We start from the raw sequence: 20,529 nt of genomic DNA, 5'->3' as shown, positions 1-20,529 counted from the left end.
TTGCCCTCTTCATTTCCACATGACTTTCAAAGACAATGATGTAAGGTATTTTTGACTGTCTTCATTTAAATTAACACATCAATTTAAAAGGAGGGTTATGCAAACTATTCAGTTGCATAGATGTACACTGTCTCATTCGACTTTTGAATATATTGACTATAAGATAAAAGAGACAGCATTCTTATTACATTTTCAGTCTTGTAAGCATGAACGCTTCATCTTTTCTGAAAGGGGATCTGCAATGCAGCAGATTTCCAGTGATAATAGATGCTGCTGCTTTTTTTGTGAAAGATTGTATTCTGATGACAACTTCATTATATTTCCTCTACCTTGGTTTAACTTTTTGAGAAAAGTTAACTCGTTGAATGGCGTTCGTTACTGAGTAAATTCTATTCAACGTCAAGACTACTTTTTTTCCTCTTCTGACAAATTGTGGACAGGTCTAGTCATGTACTTTGTTATAGATGGACTAAATTTATTATCAGCATTAATGGATATTATTTTATTATGAGATATTTACATTTCAAAGTATTGGAGGAGTGGGGAGGGAACACAGTTTGCAACAACTTAATTAAGTGAATGAGCTTCCTTCTTATATTTCCAAGTTAGTAAAATGCTCAAACTTGCTGATTAATGGTAGTGTTCACTAATCTTCAAATGACCATTGTAATTAGTTTCCAGATGTTTTTTTTAGTACAGAAATTCATCAGTTTTGAACTCTTGTACATCATTAATTTCCTCGTAACAGCATACATCCTTCTATATTTTTCATGGTGAGCCATTGTAACTTTTGAGATTACACAAAATACAAAAACCTTTTGTTGATGTGAAATAGATTACACACCAGCGAGATGGTGCTAAGTCTTTGCAATATCACTTTTATATCATTTGAGATTTGTTGTGAGACTTAATATCATTTTGTTTCGGTGAATTGGTTGTATTGTATGGATAATAGGCAATTGGAGTGAAAAATGCACAAATCTCCTGGTTATGACACCTCCAGTGCCCTCCATAATGTTTGGGACAAAGACCCATCATTTATTTATTTGCCTCTGTACTCCACAATTTGAGATTTGTAATAGAAAATATCACATGTGGTTAAAGTGCACTGTCAGATTTGATTAAAGGGTATTTTTATACATTTTGGTTTCACCATGTAGAGATTACAGCTGTGTTTATACATAGTCCCCCCATTTCAGGGCACCGTAATGTTTGGGACACATGGCTTCACAGGTGTTTGTAATTACTCTGTGGTGTTTAATTGCCTCCTTAATGCAGGTATAAGAGAGCTCTCAGCACCTAGTCTTTCATCCAGTCTTTCGATCACCTTTGGAAACTTTTATTGCTGTTTATCATCATGAGGACCAAGGCTGTGCCAATGAAAGTCATTATGAGACTGAGAAACAAGGATAAAACTGTTAGAGACATCAGCCAAACATTAGGCTTACCAAAATCAACTGTATGGAACCTCATTAAGAAGAAAGAGCACTGGTGAGCTTACTAATCGCAAAGGGACTGGCAGGCCAAGGAAGACTTCCACAGCTGATGACAGAATAATTCTCTCTATAATAAAGAAAAATCCCCAAACACCTGTCCGACAGATCAGAAACACTCTTCAGGAGTCAGGAGTGGATTTGTTAATGACCACTGTCAGCAGAAGACTTCATGAACAGAAATCCAGAGGCTACACTTTTAGATACAAACCACTGGTTGGCTGCAAAAATAGGACAGCCTGGTTACAGTTTGCCAAGAAGTACTTAAAAGAGCAACCACAGTTCTGGAAAAAGGTCTTGTGGACAGATGAGACGAAGATTAACTTATATCAGAGTGATGGCAAGAGCAAAGTATGGAGGAGAGAAGGAACTGCCCAAGATCCAAAGCATATCTCCTCATCTGTGAAACACGGTGGTGGGGGTGTTATGGCCTGGGCATGTATGGCTGCTGACGGTACTGGCTCACTTATCTTCATTGATGATAGAACTGCTGATGGTAGTAGCATAATTAATTCTGAAGTGTATAGACACATCCTATCTGCTAAAGTTCAAACAAATGCCTCAAAACTCATTGGCCGGCGGTTCATTCTACAGCAAGACAATGATCCCAAACATACTGCTAAAGCAACAAAGGAGTTTTTCAAAGCTAAAAAATTGTCAAATCTTGAGTAGCCAAGTCAATCACCCGATCTGAACCCAATTGAGCATGCCTTTTATATGCTGAAGAGAAAACTGAAGGGGACTAGCCCCCAAACAAGCATAAGCTAAAGATGGCTGCAATACAGGCCTGGCAGAGCATCACCAGAAAAGACACCCAGCAACTGGTGATGTCCATGAATCACGGACTTCAAGCAGTCATTGCATGCAAAAGATATGCAACAAAATACTAAATATGACTACTATTATTTACATGACATTGCTGTTTCCCAAACATTATGGTGCCCTGAAATGGAAGGACTATGTACAAACACTGCTGTAATTTCTACATGGTAAAACCAACATGTATAAAAATGGCCTTTATTAAAATCTGACAATGTGCACTTTAACCACATGTGATTGTTTCTATTACAAATCGCAAATTGTGGAGTACAGAGGCAAATAAATAAATGATGGGTCTTTGTCCCAAACATTATCTCCAAAGACTTTGTCTCCAAAGACGTACAGGTATGTAGGTTAATTGACTGGGTAAATGTAAAAAATTGTCCCTAGTGGGTGTAGGATAGTGTTAATGTGCGGGGATCGCTGGGCGGCGCGGACTTGGTGGGCCGAAAAGGCCTGTTTCCGCGCTGTATATATATGATATATGATATATGATATGATATGATTATGGAGGGCACTGTATATTGTATTTTGTTTTGACAGCTATGGGAGATCAATAAAGTGCACAGTTCCTCTGCTGTTTCTTTGGTACAGTGCATGGATGCAATCTTCCAACAGAGTGACATTGTTGTTCTCGTATCTGATAATAAAAAATGTTTACAGGTAAGCTTTTTTTTCTAATGGATAGGTTATGTTTTGGTGTTCCAGTAGCACCACGTATTGGAAGGAAGCACTATATTAAATTTGAGCAGATACTCTACATATTGAGCGATGTTTTCCACTTGCTGAAAAGAAAAGCGAGCATAGCATAGTTTCAAACAAAAATAACCAATTCCATGTGTTTCAGTGGCTTTGTTCTCTGCACTCTGTACACTTCAATTAGTTGGCATTTAAACTTTAGGAAAACAGAAAAAACTTAAGCCATGAAAGAAAAGCTGATGTGTAAATAAGCAAGGTTAATGTGAAGGTCAGATCATATTTTGATTTGCTCTAAGGACTGATGTACAGAATGTTAGACGTATGCACAAAGCTACAAATCTATAAAATCGATACTGTATCTGGACAGCTCATATTTGTCATGTAACTTTACATTTGACTTAAAAATTATGCTGTGATAAAATTTATATCAAACACATACATATATCAAATATCTGAAACCAGCTGTGATCTATGCCCTTCTCTATGCTCTTGAGATTTGGATTAATTACAGCAAAACAGGTCAAGGCACAGGGAAAATAGCACCAATGCTGCCTCTGCAAAATCCTTCAAATTTACTTGGCAGACAAATGAGCCCATGTCTATCATCACCCGGGCTAACATGAAGGCCCAAATTATATCCGGTCAATCTTATTGGGAAGGACATGTTCACTTGCCCAGCATCAGATTCAGTCTGAAGAAGGCTCCCGACCTGAGACATCATCTATCCATGTTCTCCAGAGATGCTGGCTGACCTGCTAAGTCACTCCAGTACTTTGTATCTATTTTTGTAAATCAGCATTGGCAGTTCCATGTGTCTAAGGTATTTTGAGCTCTGGAACGGGAAGAGATTATCAATTGAACACACAGTAAGACATTGAAGGGTGTGCTTGAAGCCTCCTTGGGAAAAACCTCAGCAACCCCACTGACTATTGGAATCCCTGACCCAGGACTTCTCAAAGTGGAGATGCGGCATTTGGGGTGGTATTAAGATACTTGAGTTCTAGCTTGGAGAGCACACAGAAGCCTTGCGTAATTGCATAGGAGTTCAGCACCTCATAAACTATCCTTCCATCGGTCCTGTGGATCTGTGGGAAGAGTCTGCAGTTCCTACACTGGCCTCATTAGTCACCTTAAAGCTAAAAAAACTGGAATGAAGCAGGATCCTGATCTTGAGGTACCCCATAAGAAGAGGAAGCGAGTTCTGAATCCCATGCATCTGGTCTTCTTGATCAGCATACCATGAGGAACTTTATAAAATGCCTTACTGAGGTCCATGTAGCCAAAGATCCACTGCCCTTCCCTCATCAATGGGCAGGCAGCACAGTGGTGCAGCTGTAAGAGCTGCTACCTCACAGCGCCAGAGACCCGGGTTCAATCCTGAGTACGGCTGCTGTCTGTGTGGAGTTTGTACATTTTCCCTGTGACTGCGTGGGTTTTCTCCGGGTGCTCCGGTTTCCTCCCACATTCCAATGAAGTGTAGGTTTGCATGCTATTTGGCTTCTGCAATTGTCCCTAGTGTGTATGATGTGAAAGTGGATGACGCGGAACTAATGTACGAGTAATCGTTGGGCTGAAGGGCAAGTTTCCATGCTGTATCCCTAAACTAAAATAAAGATGAAAGATTGTATTAGATCAACAGAAAAGGCTTATGATGTTATAAAAATTCCCCAGGGTTCTGAGAACATTTTTGGCATTCAGCAAAATGGGAACAAAAATTGTGAAGGAAAGGAAAACTAGAATATTAGAGTAATTTAGTGAGAAACTAAAGACATTGTAATAGATTCTATGCTTATATGAAGAGGATTACCAAAAGACAACGAGGCTCCGTAACAAGATGAAATAAGAAAAATTATATTAGGGAATAAGGAAATGGTAGTGAAATTAATCATTTTGCCTTTCACAAAAAAACACAGCAGTAATGGAGAACACCAGATAGGAGTAAACGAGGTGCTGAAAGAAATTAGCGTTAAAAAAGAATGTAATGGAGAAACTAAATGATCAGGACATTTCAATAATCTGCATTTCAAGATTTGAAAGAGGTGGATTAATTTATTGGTTATTACATTCCAAAATTCTATATGACCTAAAATGGTTCCCATAGGTTAGAAGGGAGCAACTTTACCTGGATATTTACAGGAAAGAAGAGAGAAAATGGTGAACTGTGGACAAGTTACCCTGGGCATCAGGTGGAGGCAAAATGCCAGACATTATTACTAACGAAGAGGTGGCTGTAATCTGATTGTGAAAGGTTAGCATGGATTTATGAAAGAGACTTTTGTTTATGACAAATCTGTGATTTTTGAGTTGGGATAGATGTGGTAGAAAAAGCCGATATGTGTTTGGACATTAAGAAGACCTCTGAACTTGCATCTACGTGACTGCATTCTCAGCCCCTTGCTAAACTTACTATGCACTCACAGTTGAGTGGCTAAATTCTACTCTAACTACAAGTTTGCAGATGACACTATAATGCGTTGGATGGAAACAATGTTGAGACGGAGTACAGGATGGAGATAGTAATAAGGTGCCACATTTGATATTATTAAACCAGGATAGAAATGTCAAAAACTAGGGGTAATAGCACTAAGGTCAGAGGGACAAAATTTATAGATAATCGGGGTGAGTTTTGTTATCCCAGAGTGGTGAAAACTTAATACGTACAAAGTTAGTGTTCGTGGATTGAGGACTGAAAGTAGGACCAAATAGATCAGTTTTATGTTTAAGCCAGTGACTAATAGGATACCAGAGAGATTGGTGCTGGGGCTCCAGATGGTCCATATCATTTTGGATGGGGGAGGAAGCAAGGTGTAAAATAGTACATAAATTTGCTAATGATGTTAGTGCTAAATGTGAAGCGGATACAGTAAGACTTAAGGGAAATATAGATAGGCAAAGTGAATGGACACGGACGTGGTTGATGGAATGAGAAGGTGGATAAATAGAAATGCAGAGTATTTTTCAAAGGGTAAGAGGTTGAATAGTGTTGGTGTTCAGAGTGTGTTGGTCATCCTTGTGCAGGGATCACTGATAGATGACATACAGGCATTGCATATATGCAGGAGGGTAAATGGACTGCAGGCTTTTATTGCAGGAATAAAAAGATTCCATTGGAATTATAGATCACATAAGACCACATATGGAACACTGTGTCAAAGTCTCTGCACTGAAGTTGGAGTATATTTGTGGTGAAGGGTGTGCATTGAAGATTCACTGCATTAATTATTTGGATGATGCGGTTTGGATTCTTTGTTCTCTGAGAAGTGATCTCTTTGATAAATTCAAAATTCCTACTTTGCCTGACAGAGTAAATGGAATATTTTCCCTGGAAGAGGTGGCTGGAAGCAGGGATCATAAAGGTCTCATAAAAAGATGATCAAGACATTCGTCATTATGGGTTATTTCCCATTTCTGGGGAACAACCTCTGAGGGTAGATATTGATGAAGATCTAGTACTGCTTACAGTGCTCCTTGGATATCTGAGGAAATGAGCTGAAATTCAGACAACGTTGATCCCTGCTCTGTTGTTTGCTGTGCAAACCTGGTCAGCTTACAGTCAGCACTTCAGTGCATAAGTATACCATCACAAATCCTTTGCTCAAATAGACAAACCAGACCACCCTCCCTGGCACCAAGGCTCTGATTATACCCAACAATCATTGGTTGGCGGGCCTCGTTTCAATGCATCCGTACCAGACTGCAAAACTTGCATTCAACTTTTCTAGGAAGGAATTTTAAAGACCTTCAAAGCATACTTTAAAATATCCAACATGCTTGCTTTAGGTTTTAGAGATACAGAGCAGAAACATGTCTTTCGGCCCACCGAATCTGCGCTGACCAGCGATCACACCATACATTAATCTGCACACAGTAGCGACAATTTTACAACTTGCCAAAGCCAATTGTCCTACAAACAGGCTGAATTATCAATTCAAACTGGGGACCCGCTGAGGCAGAGTGCAAAAACAAAAAGTAACATAAATAATCCAGTGCCCTCTACCCCCAAACAAATCAAGCCCCACCTACCCTGCTTGCAATAGGGTTTGTAGATCCTGCAAATGACTTATTAGGCACCTCTGAACCCACAGAACTGTAGTAAAAGTAGGTTGTCTATGAACCTAGGACACTGCTCTAGAGGAAAGAAGAGTCCATAAGCCAGAAACATGCTACTGAGGCTATATTAATTCCCAGCATCATTTATGGTACCTCTAGGTATGAAGATCAAGGATATTCAACACAATGTTGCAACAAATTGGAGAAGAATTTTACATTAGCTAGTTTTTGGGCCTTGAGGATAGAAAACTTGTATACGAGTCGAAATGAGCATTTTTGAATTCTTTCAGTCAGTGGGAATATAAAATAGTATGGTAAATAAACCTGTCTGTAACACATGATGCATGGTGTGATATTTTTCCCATCCTTTTAAAGCCCGTCAGGTCCATCAATCTTTATTTTTCATTCTCCTGTCATGTTACCATCACAATCTGTCATATAAAATTAGTATTGTGTCACTATTTACTTCAGCAATCTAATCTGTTGGAGGCTTCCCGTTAAATACCTGTCTGTAGAATCTGTCGCAGTGCTCTTATTTTGCTAGGGGCTTCTGTTTTCCGACTTTATTGATGCCTCTTATAATTTTGAGTGTAATTAATAACGTAATTTTATGTTTAACTTTGCCAAGATAATAGTGTTAATTCACTTATTTTGCATTCAAAACAGCTGATAAATGGAAAAACTGGCAATGTGATGCACCAGAGTAATGTTCAGGACTCTTGTATCTATTGTTGCTGCCTTAATCAACACGTTAATTTGGCTGCATTTGGATGTGGAGATGGAATCTTGAAGGTATGATTCTAGACTTAGTGTCAAAACCTTTTTATTGAATTTTGGAAAATGTGCCTTCTGTATTCATAGGTGTGGCGTTAATATTGGTGTCTTTACTTACACGTACAATGTGGCTGGCCTTAAGTCCTAGATGATGATGTTAGATCTGAGTGAATCGGGAAATTTGATAACATTCAAAGTCATTGTACTTCCCAGATGGGACAGCAAGTCATCCAGATGCTGCTCCAGTTCTCTAACTCGGTCCTTGTGGAGCTGCACCTGGACACAGTTCCCGCAGGTGTAGTGGTCAGTGACACCAGCAGTGCCCCTGACTTCCCACATCCTGCAGCAAATGCACTGCAGAAATATTCCTGCCATCACGTCAATAAGTTTAAATATTTATAACCGAATAAATGTAGCCGCCTCGCCAATGTCTCTTGAGACAAAGACTCACACATTACCTCTCCAAGGCACTGTGCCTCAACAAGGCCCCTCCGCTACACCTGCACTTAATTTTATCTAATCAAGACAACTATCCACTCAACTAATTAGGATGCCTCAGCCAATCCTCTCCCTCGCTGGTCTGGCTGCTGCTCCTCTGCGACCTTCAAGGTAATTGCGACCTTCAAGGTAATTGCACATTTGGCGCTCTTTTTAAAGCTCCCGAACTTTACTCGACCAAAAGGAGAAAGCCTTCCTTCAGCCAATCCACTCCCTCGCTGGTCTAGCTGCTGCTCCGGAGCGACCTCCGCTCCACATTCTTATTTTCTAAAAACATTTAATATGATAAGAAAATGACATAAATGCATATAACCATGGCACTCAATGAATGAATGAATGAATAAGTTTATTGGCCAAGTCTGTGCATATACAAGGAATGTGCCTTGGTGCTCCGCTTACAAATGACAACACAAACATACAGATAACAATTAAGACTAAAGCATAACCACATCAAAACAATAAGGATACAACATTACGGTCTAAACATGTGGGTGAAAATAAACCAGAGCAAAAAGAGACTAGACATTTTAAGCTTTAAAGCAATATGTGTTGTTTTGCTTATTAAAAAAAAGCTAACTGTGCTGTTTTCTACTTTATAATGAGTTTTCATTTTTTAACCACATTTTATCGCCTCCTGTGACTTTTCCTTCTACTTCCCATACCCCTGTCAACAAGAGAGGCAAGCAATCTGCTCCTGTTGTTTTGCCAGCTGCTGAGATGTGCTCATAACCAACCCAGGTTGACATCATTCTGCTCCAATGGGCAAGATGCTGACATGCCAAACCCTCTCTGTGGGTTTACTCTGATAAATAAGTGTGAGCCCACCCCATGTGGTCCAGTGTGTTTACACTTGTTCAGTGCCAAATGGTTCATATTCTCCTATAATTAGAATTGAAGTTCTTAGGCCTGCTTGGTGACCTGTTGTTTTGTTGGATCTCATAATGATAGACTGATTTAGATTTAGAAAAAAAAAACAGGATTGTGGTCTTTTTTTGGTTTAAGTCAGAATTCTATCAATAAAATATAAAATGAATTTCCACAGATGTTTTGTCCAAATAAGAAATAAAACCAGTAGGACACAAGTCACAAACCAGATGACAGGCACCAAAACATTAACTGATTAACAATCATTCAGTGTAATCAAATAAAACACCTTCATTAAATCTGTAACAGTCACAGATTGATTTTTTACAATTTAATCTTGCATCCAATATGTTTTTCTGTTAACTCAGTATTGATTAATTATACAGCTTTATTGAATATTTATGCACATCTGTACCGTGAAAGTCGACATTATCCAACAGACAGAATCTACTTTGTAAAGTTTTATGTGCAAATTAAATATTAATTCATATAATTATTTTAGAATCATATTTTTCCCTTCGTGTTACAAATAGGAATGACAGAATACAACAGAGCACGTTGTCTTCATTCTGTCATTCCTGTTATGTAACCGTTCATGTTTACGTGTACAAAGTAGTGGGAAAGGTAGGTTTGAGGCTAGTTGTCTCATTTTAATAGGACCTCATGGGTTCCAGAGAGACCTAGCTAAATGGATGCATAATTGGCTGGGTGATGGCAGTAGGTTAATTTTCAGACGGAAGGCCTGTGAGTAGTGGTTTGCCACAGGGATTGGTGTTGGGACCCAAAGTTGTTCATCAGTTATTTAAACTATTTGGATGAGAATGCACATATATGCATTTATGTAATTTTCTTATCATATTAAATTGGTACGTTTGTAGGTAATGCTTAAATAGGATGTATGGTAGACAGTTAAGAAGGTTGTCTACAATTACTGTGGGATCTTGGATCAGCCAGATAAGTGAGCTGAGGAATAGCAAATGGTGTTTAAGTCAGCTTCGTGTAAGCTGTTGCATTTTGGGAAGTCAAACCAAGGTAGGTCTTTCACAGTGAGCAGTAGGGCCCAGTGGACTGTTGTACAACAGAGGGACCTAGAAGTACATAGTTCCCTAAAAGTGGTGTTGCAGGAAGACAGTGGTGAAGTATGCATTAAGCATGCTGGTCTTCCATCAGTTGGGGTAATGAGTACAGGAGTTGGGCATTTAAGTTGCAGCTCAACAAGATATTGGTGAGGCCATACTTTGAATATTGTGGACTGTTTTGGTTACCCTGCTATCGGAAATATTTCTTTAAGCTGGAAAGAGTGCAGAGAAGATCACCAAGAATCCGGCCGGGACTAGAGGTGGAAAAAACCCATAAGGAGCATAGATGTGGTGAATGCAGAGTTTATTTTCAGAGAAAGGGGATCAAAAACACACGTATAGTGTTTAAGGTGAGAAGGGAAAGTTTTAAAAGGGACCAGAAGGGCATTTTTTTCACACAGAGAGTGATATGTATATGGAACAACCTGTCAGAAAAAGAAGTTGAGGCAAGTATAATAACAACATTTAAAAAGACATTTGCTCACATAAACGGATAGGAATGGTTTTGAGGGATATGGGCCTAATGCAGGCAAATGGGCTTTAAACTACTATAAATGGTCGTCTTGATTGGTATGGATAATTGGGGCCGAATAAGCTGTTTCAATGTTGTGTGACTTTATGGCTGTAAATGAACTGAACTGTCACCTATTGATTTAATTTTAGTGTCAGTGGTGGTCAAGCCATTATCAGTAAACGTATTGTGAATGAGCCATTAGGATAATATGAGCTGAATAGAGAAAGCCAGCAAACCCTGTTACACCAATCTGGCACAGATAATTATTTTGAATTTACTTTCAGTGAGTGCAAAGATGTATCCACAGATGGTACTTACCTAAATAGATTTCCAGGTGGTAGTTGGTAATTGGTAATATTCCACAAGTATTATTGGCAAAAGTGTGTCTGCATGGAATTAAAGGATTTTTTTAACATAGAAACATAGACATAGAAAATAGGTGCAGGAGGAGGCCATTTGGCCCTTTGAGCCAGCACCGCCATTCATTGTGATCGTGGCTAACCATCCACAATCAGTAACCTGTACTTGCCTTCTCCCCATATCCCTTGATTCCGCTAGCCCGTAGAGCTCTATCTAACTCGCTTTTAAATTCCATCTAGTGAATTGGCCTCCACTGCCTGCTGTGGCAGAGAATTCCATAAATTCACAACTCTCTGGTTGAAAAAGTTTTTTCTCATCTTAGTTTTAAATGGCCTCCCCTTTTTTCTTAGACTGTGGCCCTGGTTCTGGACTCTCACAACATTGGGAACATTTTTCCTGCATCTAGCTTGTCCAGTTCCTTTATAATTTTATACGTTTCTATAAGATCCCCTCTCATCCTTCAAAATTCCAGTGAATTTTGTATTTTTGGATTTGGCTTGGCAATGAGGAGTCAGAGAAAGGCAATAACGAATGGGAAAATAATTTGGGTAGTTTACTCCAGAGATCTGTTCTGGAACCTCAGTTTTTTTCATGCCATTTATTAATGACTAAGATGAAAGAATATTAGTATATATCCTAGTTTGCGATTTACACAGAATTAGTAATAAGTAAAGCAAATGGGAGCAGGTTGTAAAGGGACACTAGCAAATTAAGTTTAAGTGGCAGGTCAGCTGAGGCTGAACAAGATTAGACAATATTCTGAAGGTGGGTGGGGATAGCCTTAATGATTTCATTCATTCCAATTATAACAAGGTGCTAAAAGCAAAAAAAAAGGGTTATGGTAGGTTGACCATTATTTCAAGCAGATACATTGGACAGGACTGGTTCTATATAGTCTTGATCAAACCGCATTCCGAGTACTGAATTCTGTTTTGGACAGTATACAGCAGGAAGGATGTATGGGACTTGACAAGGTGGCAGCATGAATTTGGCAGCTTAAAAGTTAAAGTGGTGAGAACAGTTTGCATAAACCCAACTTGTATTGTTTTAAAGATGAAAGATTCAGTGATTTAATTAAGCTCTTTAAAACATGAAGGAATCTGATTGGTTAGATATGGAAAAACTAAACTATCTTGTAAGGCTGTGGTGGGTACAAATATGTTTTATTATGGGTGTCAAGCAATGTGGAGCTAAAGCAGCTTAGTGACAGATCTGGTGTGAGAGACTGAATAGCCTGCTATTATTCTCACAAGGGCAACACATAGAATAGTCAAGTGTTCAGGGCTTGGAGCTCTAAAGGCAGGTTTGCCGTGCTGTCATTTCAATGTACTCAACATAAACATAGCAGCAGAACAAAGCAAAGGGGAAAACTATATTTTTGAAATGTAAATTTTCAATATTTTTCAGTGTAAATATTTAGTAAATATAGATTTTACAAATTCAGCTTTTGGCTGTTTTGTTAGTTCTACTTGCTTCCAGATATAACACCATGACATCTGTAATATGAAGTGATAAAACCTAAATAAAAATGTAAATATTTATGCCAGATATGTAAATATGAGGCTTTTATTATTCTCATGGAAAAAGTTACCTTAAATTTCAGGACTAGATCTTAAAATAGTTTTATGGTCAAATGGTTCTCAGCTGAAGTCCCTTGCAAATGTCTCCCTGGACCTCGATGCAAGAGGCATAAAAATAAATTTGGTCTTGCATTCTGTAATTGCCATTGGGAGCTAACTTTATATCAGAAGCTTCAGTGCACAACACCAGGAGTGGTTGTTGGTGTGTAATTTGTCGCTTGTCCGTTTCTGTGACATGAGATGTCTGACCACTGCCCTTTCACAGTAAAGGCCTTGAGTGAATAATATTTTATTGTTCAAGAAGGATGACAGACTGTCAGCAGTTTTCTTGGCTCTGAAATAGCCTGGTCGTGGCTTTTGGAAGGAGCACTCTGGGTGGCAAAGGCACAGAATGGATCCTGGATGGGAGTTCAGCAGGAGTTGCTCGGCAGTGTCATCACTGACTGAGCTGACTGATTCCTGAATGATGTCGGTCATGAACTGGATCTGCAGCAGGTAGTGAGAGAATCAGATCAAGGGGAAAAACCAACTTTACTTTGTCCTATAATGGCTTACAACAACCTAATAAAAAACAAGTCCGAATTTCATTATTGCATTTCAATACATTTAAACACTCCTGACTCTTGACAAAGGTGGTTGCAATGAATAAAAAGTCACTCAGTTTTATAGAAATCTAATCAGTTAAAGACAAACTATTGAGACACAAGGAACTGCAGATGCTGGAATCTTGAGCAAAATACAAAGTCTTGGAGTAACTCAGTGGGTCAGGCAGCATCAATGGAGGGAATGGATAAGCAATGTTTTGGATCAGGACCCTTCTCTAGATCCAGTCAGAAGAAGGATCCCAACCTGAAATGTTGCATATCCATTCCCTCCATAACGCAGAGGGAAGTAAGAAATAAGGTTTGTAAACACTGGTCAAATCAAATTGCCTTAAGTACTTTGCAGATCCATTCCAGAAAGCTTTCTTGAATAGTGCGTTGAAAAACAATGGCAGGAGGCTATTTTGCATAATAAGACCACAAAACTGTGAGCAGTGCGTGGCTATGGTACATTGGGAAATTAGATAAAAATATTTATCAGTTGATAAACGTTGGAGCAGTTGGAGAAAGATTCAGAATTATTGTATTCTGTTGAATAAAAACTCTACAAAAAACTCCACAAATAATTAATTGAGGAGGTTAAGGAAAGTATTTTAAAAGAAGAATATTACATTGTTGTCAAGAGTGTAAGACAACAGTCGGACAACCTGTAAGACTGTAGGACAACCTAGTCGGCCCAACCTCTCCCAATAGCATACCCCCTCAAGTCCTGGCAACCTCCTCATAACTCTTCTCTGCACTCTTTCCACCTTAATGACATCCTTCCCATAGCAGGGTGACCAAAACTGAACATAGTACTCCAAATGTGGCCTCACCAATGTCTTGTACAACTGTTACATAACGTCCCAACTTCTATACTCAATTCCTTACCTAGTGAAGGTCAGTGCATCAAAAGCCGCCCTACCATCCAATATCTTCCCGTAACGCCACTTTCAGGGAACTATGTATCTGTACTCCAAGATCCATTGGCTCTACAACACTCCCAGAGCCCTACCATTCATTGTGAAGGTTATCTGCATTAAACTCCCTTAGCCACTCCTCGGCCCAGGTGCCCAGCTAATTAAGATCTTGCTGTGAGTTTTAATAAGCAACTTCACTGTTGATGATTCAACCCACTTTAGTGTCATCTGTAAACATATTAATCATGCCGTGTATATTCTCATCCAAATTGTCAATATCACTCTTCCTTGAAGGTGAAGATGGATGGAGAGTAAATTCTGGTTTGCCAGCAATGCTCACATCCTGTAAATGAGGTGTGAAACATTTTCCTTTAAGTGAAAATTACTCGAAAGCAAATGGATTTTCTTGCTTATGTAAACCAGCACAGTTAGGAGAAGCATTGAAGAAATGTATAACAAGTATTCTCTCTGAGATTTGGAATTAAAACTTTTCCTCCTCTTTGGCACAGGAAACCGTGCTGTTCATGCATCTTGAATATTCTATTGGTCATTTTCTTAAATAAGGAGTTAAAAAAAAGCCACATTATCTAATAGCCTGATAAATTGCAGCTAACGTTCATAACTTAAAACCTTCGGTGACTCTTGCGTTTTGCTGAACCCCTGTGCTTTATCTGCCAAGGCCTACTGGCACTCCCGGTATTTAACCATTTTAACTTGCCTTCTCATTCCCGTACCAATCTTTCTGTCCTGGGCCTCCTTCATTTCCAGAGTAAGGCAACACACAAACTGGAGGAACAGCACCAAATTCCACTTGGGTAGCAATAGTATGATCATTGAATTCTCCAATTTCAAATAATGCCACCCCATTGGATCTCCACCCATCTATCAATTTCTCCACTTCATCTGTATCCACCTATCACTTGCCAAACTTTGCCCCAATCCATTTTTTTCCAGCTTTCTCCCTACTCTATCAATCTGTTGAACGGTTCCGACCTGAATCATCATCTATCCAAGCCGTCCATGTACGCTGTCTAACCTGCTGTGATCTTCTAGCACTTCGTGTTTTGCCCAAGAATATTTGAGTTATAGAACTGTTGAAAATGGTTTTGAAAGCTGCATTGATTACATTTCTATCCAACAGAAAAATAGAAATTAATATGTAATTCGCATAAGATTTTAGCAACAGCAACAAATTGGTGAGAAAGTATGTGTGGGCGAGAGTGCTTGCAGAAAAAACAACAATGCTGCCAGGTATCACAAGAGCCTGGGAAATCAAAGCGGATCAAACAAAGGGAATAATGAGCTAGCACCACTCAATGCAGGCAGAATTAATTCCGCCATAGCAATGATCAATTTACATGGGATTGATGTAGAGTGATATCAGAATGCAAAAATGTTCAGTACCTAAGCTTTGTGTATGTTTATTTTTGCATGCACAGTGGTACTTAATGTTGAGTTGTTTTTGTTAATGGTTTCAATGTTTTTCTCATATTGTTGATGTTGTAGGTAGGCATGAAGTCGGCCAAGTTCGTACTACAGAACATTGGGTGGAAGAGGCAACAAGTCCAGAAGAGCCTGTTGATGGCGATAGGGCTAGAAAAAGGCATAGTAAAGGTGCAGGTCTAATTTAAGCACCTAACAATTATAATAACACTGGATTTTTACAAAAAGCAACGTCATTAGTGTAGTTTCTGTTGCTGAGAATGATATCTCAGTGGTTTGGGTTAACTTAACGTTCAAATGTTCATTTCCGTGAAGCTGCTCGACACAGTTCAGTCGATTCAGTGAGGTCAGTAATAATAAGAATAACAAAGGATTAAAATCAGGAAACACTGGATATGAAATTGAACAGATTTGCGGATAAATTTCTCACTGGTATAATTTACAAAACTCAAGTAGATTTTAAACATTTTTAGACCTCTAGCAAAAGCACTCGTAGCATAAATAATGTTAAATATTTGGAGGAATAAAAAATGAGGCCCTTTGGCCCACTGAGTTCTACTTGTCATTGTTTTTTCAAAGCCTTCTCTCATTTGGTGATTTAAAAAGTGCTGACATATTTATTTTCCTTTCTATCTAGGTCCTGGAACTTCCCAGTGGTAAAATTATCAGGACATTAACAGGCCACACGAAAGGCGTTCAACGATGTCAATTTACACATCATGAGCTGACACTTATTTCTAGTTCTGATGATGCGACAATAAGGGTAAAGTTTATCTTGGAAGTCTTTTCCTGATCTGTAACAAAAAAAAACCATTCTGTCTCCCATGTAGCTGCTTAGCCTTCCAGTGGAAAATTATGTGTTCAAGCAGTCCCTTACATAAAGTGATCAGTACTTGGATTAGTATTTTGGAAAATGTAGTGAAAGTGGAGCTTTAGGATAATTCAGGAGGCAATTAGTTTACTGCGTGTGGAGATTTATGGGATAAGCCCGATAAATCGTGCAATCTACTTAGGTGCTCTTGAAAAAGGTGAATTAGAATGTTAGTTTTAAATATTGCAAGATGCATACAAGTACCTTGCAATCAGTCTGCCAAGAATTTGTATTACTGCAGTTAATGGGATATGGGCATCACCGGCAAGGCCAGCTTCATTGCCCAAACTTAATTGTCCTTGCAAAAACGACACAGAGCTGCTGCATTGAGCCTCTGCTGCCTGCCTAGTGAACATATAAATACTGTGCTGTTGGGTGGGAATTTGCAGGATTTGGATGCAGCGTCATTCAAGTGTCCAGGGTGGAATTGAAATTTTGAGCATCAATGGAGTTTCACCCACCAAGCAAGTGAAAATTATTTCACCATTCTTCTGAATAGTACCTTCTAGATTATGGGAGAGCTTTGAAGAGTTAGGGCACGATGGATATCCAGCCTGATTACACTCTGATATTGACACCTCTACGCCATGAATGCTCCTTGCCATTTACCTGCCCTTGCCTGAATTTTGCTTGGATCTTACTGCATGCAGTCAGAGGTTCCTTCTTATCTGAAGAGTTACAAGCGGGATAATTTACTATCTTTAGCAAACATCACCATTTGCCACCTTTTGATGGAGAAAAGTGCTAGGATGACACTTAGAATTGATTTTGATCTTACCATCAAACACAAAAAACAAAACATTTGTTTCCTGAATTAAAGGTTACAGATTTAAGTTCAGATGCAGGCCTATGATCATTCCTTCTTTCCTTGTCTTTGATGAGTGTGATTTTAATTGAGTGTTTTTCAAATGGTTTGTTGGTTGTCATGTGTGCCATTGTGCAGAGTTTTACAGCCTGATTTGGACTATTTTCTGGCTGACAGGTTACGTGATGAGAAAAGAGCAGGTAAAGAAAGGGATTGAACTTAAAGACTGAATAGAAAAAGACATCTATCTGAAGTTGGATTATTATCCAGACAATAAAAATGAGTACATTGTGTTCCTGAACAGGAGAAAATGATCTCATGCAGGGACTAGTATTTAGTTTTTCACCTCAGAGGAATTTTAATATTTCTAAACGTACAGCAAAGATTCTTAGATAATTCAAGAGAATGTTGGAAAATTACAGATATTTTAAATTTTCATGAAGCATATTTTATGTACAGAAGACTCTGGTTCCAACAACATTAAATGTGCATGTGGAAAATGGGAGAGTCAGGTGCACCTGATTTCTGACTCCGCTCAGCTCTAATTTCCATGTGCGATGCAAGAGTTTGAAACTTGGGGAGGTGCTGTTCACCATCAGAGAGATGTTAATGTTTCAGACCAGTTTATCAATTCGCATCTTGGCTGATTATGCTTTGGGATGGTAGAAGTACTGTTTGTGCCCGTTTTACTACAATTCCGTAAATAAGTTGTGAAACGATTGGTACGGGCTGGGGTAGGAAGTGAGACCATGGATCCTTGGAGGTCAACAAGTTAGCTATTAATATTTTGTGGGAATACCTCATCCTGTGGGTCTTGTAGTATTAACTATTATCAGGACATAACGAATCAGCTGAGAAAATGTCACATGAGGTTTGTAAAGATCTTGAGATTTGTAAAGATCTTCACAGAAAGAGACAAATAGTTTGCTGAAAATTACATCTCCACACAGGAGAAATACAGGGTATTTAAAAAAAAATTGCAGTCTGTATTTGAACACTCCTCTGCCCTTGTAGAGATAGAATCTCTTGGATTTTGCCTGATTCTTCAATACATTTTTCCCTACTATCCTGGGGCTTTTCCATAAGCACTGATATGAAATATATTCTTAGCATCGGGAAGACTTGTGTCTCCCTCCTCTTGTGTAAGATAAAGTCACCAATTGTCTGCTTCCAGTGAGGAGATATTCTCAAATGATGCATCTCAGGGAGTCAGCTCAGTATAGTATCTTCATCTTTACCCATGCTCTTTTAAATTGCAGTCATCAGCTAACAAGCTGGGCTTGGTGTAGGTATCCTATGACACTAATGAGAGCTTTGGCTTCTAAATTTATATCCTTTTTTTACAATATAATTGTAGGTTGACGAGATAAAATTCCTATTTTGAAGGCATACCTGAAGATTTGGAAAAATTAACAAAACAAGAACATTTTGTAATGTTTATAGCTACTTACGTTGATTATTTCCAGCTTCTGCAGTTAATTGCTTTCACTGTCACTCATTTTCTGTATTGTTGTGACGCTTCTTAGCTGCTTACAAGATGTGTGTCAAATTGTTTCATTGTATCTGAATCTGGTTTTTAGATGAAATATTACTTGTGTGTGTGACTAATCGACCTTTTGGTTGTAATTTTGATACCTTAATTCTTCTTATTTGGAATTTGTAGTCATCCTTTGGATTCTTTCACTTTTCTGTCCTTCAGATCATACCAAAATTCAAATAAGAATTGACCCCTATGCATCAAATTTTGTAACAGACTGCATCTTGCCTCATTTGAACAGCAGATGCTCTTGGACTGAACATGAGCTATGTTCCTGTCACAAGTGCTGTTACAGATTGTTCAGAGAATTGAATTATGTGAATGATCTTCTCGCTCCTTTCTGTGAAGTGAAGTAATTTGCAACAGACCAAACTCTTATAAATGGGACTTGCATTTTTTTAGTATCATTTGTTTTATTGTTGGAAATAATCTGTCCATTATGTATGTGTATAGATTATTTATAGTGAAGTTGAAGGTTATTCTCAAGGTACATATTCCCCTCCCAACCCTCCGAATTTGGCGGAAAGTTTCCGCTTTCTTATTTCCGCCATTCCGATTTCGCCTCACATTTTTCAGCAAAACAGTCGGTAATTGCAATTTGTCAATCGGCCACTAGGGGTTCCGTGGGAAATACCCCCCGCCCTGGAAATCTCCCCGATAATGTGGCACCTAGGCTGGGCAAGGCAGCAAATCTCGACCTCATCGGAACTTCCATGGCTGATCGGTGGGTTGAATTTGCAACCTGTGGCCGGGGCTCTGGAACTCTAGCCCAGCTGGAGCCAGCACATCTATCCCCATAACCGACTTCCTTGGCCAGCTGGATAAACCAGCAAAGCTCTGGAACAAAGAGTGCCAGAAAATCAGTGGTGGAACTGTAATGAGTAAATATTAAATTTAAGTGCAAGATTATATATCTAAATTAATTAATTAAGACAGAATTAAAATATAAAACACAGCAGAAAAGCCAATTACCACCTTTTTGGGCTGATTATCAATTAATGTGCAAATTTACTTCAACAAGTACTTCCGTATGCTTAGTCGAGTCGCATATATCAACTCTTTCTTCATAACTTAGTCATACATGTTATGATCATTCAATACTAAGAGAATTGGGATGTGTAAGGAAAAAGCAAAATAGAAAAAATAAAACAAAACAATTTTTTCTTGGTGCTGCAAAAGGTACCTCAATAACCTTTCTATAAATAGCAGAATATACTCATGACAGGCCTGACATTGTACATATAGTCCTACAGACTATTGGAAATAATAGTCGTTTTTCACACATGAATGTAGCGCAACGCGTATGCTCATTTGGCGTGCATACTTTTTTTTGCTGAAAAGCTACATTACGCGCCATATTTAGAATTTTGATGTAAAATTCTGAATTTTGGACATCAAAATGATGAATTTGTAAAATCAAATGTTGCGAGGTCTGCACATACAAACATGTGGGCTTTGCTGCTGACTGGTGAATTATATGCTGGAATCCCTAGTACTGATACTTTAACATGTAACTATGAGATTTCCTACACCACGTTTATAAGCTACAATCTAGAGAAAGTGGAGAGCACAAGAAAATATCAGAGGAGAAAGATCCAACTCGCTTAGTTTAACATTATTTACAGAATGATCTAGTCAGTTG

General features: G+C 38.7%; 1 protein-coding gene across 8 annotated transcripts in view; it reads left to right on the top strand.

The window, feature by feature from the left end:
• apaf1 (apoptotic peptidase activating factor 1) overlaps positions 1-20,529 on the top strand; it is a 158,878-nt gene that overhangs the window by 82,136 nt on the left and 56,213 nt on the right. For 4 of the 8 annotated variants that reach the window (XM_078419847.1, XM_078419843.1, XM_078419844.1 and 1 more), the window contains 4 exons: positions 2,856-2,975; positions 7,728-7,853; positions 15,738-15,845; positions 16,312-16,437. In XM_078419847.1, coding sequence (XP_078275973.1) covers positions 2,856-2,975; positions 7,728-7,853; positions 15,738-15,845; positions 16,312-16,437 — 480 coding nt within the window. Of the gene's footprint in view, positions 1-2,855; positions 2,976-5,112; positions 5,241-7,727; positions 7,854-15,737; positions 15,846-16,311; positions 16,438-20,529 lie in introns of those variants that run through there. The other 4 variants (XM_078419849.1, XM_078419848.1, XM_078419851.1 and 1 more) reach the window with 3 other exon arrangements.

Source organism: Rhinoraja longicauda, chromosome 23 (genome assembly GCF_053455715.1).
Source record: "Rhinoraja longicauda isolate Sanriku21f chromosome 23, sRhiLon1.1, whole genome shotgun sequence".
Lineage (NCBI taxonomy): Eukaryota > Metazoa > Chordata > Chondrichthyes > Rajiformes > Arhynchobatidae > Rhinoraja > Rhinoraja longicauda.
Note: the sequence above shows the minus strand (reverse complement) of the source record. Positions and strands in the feature narration are given on the sequence as shown.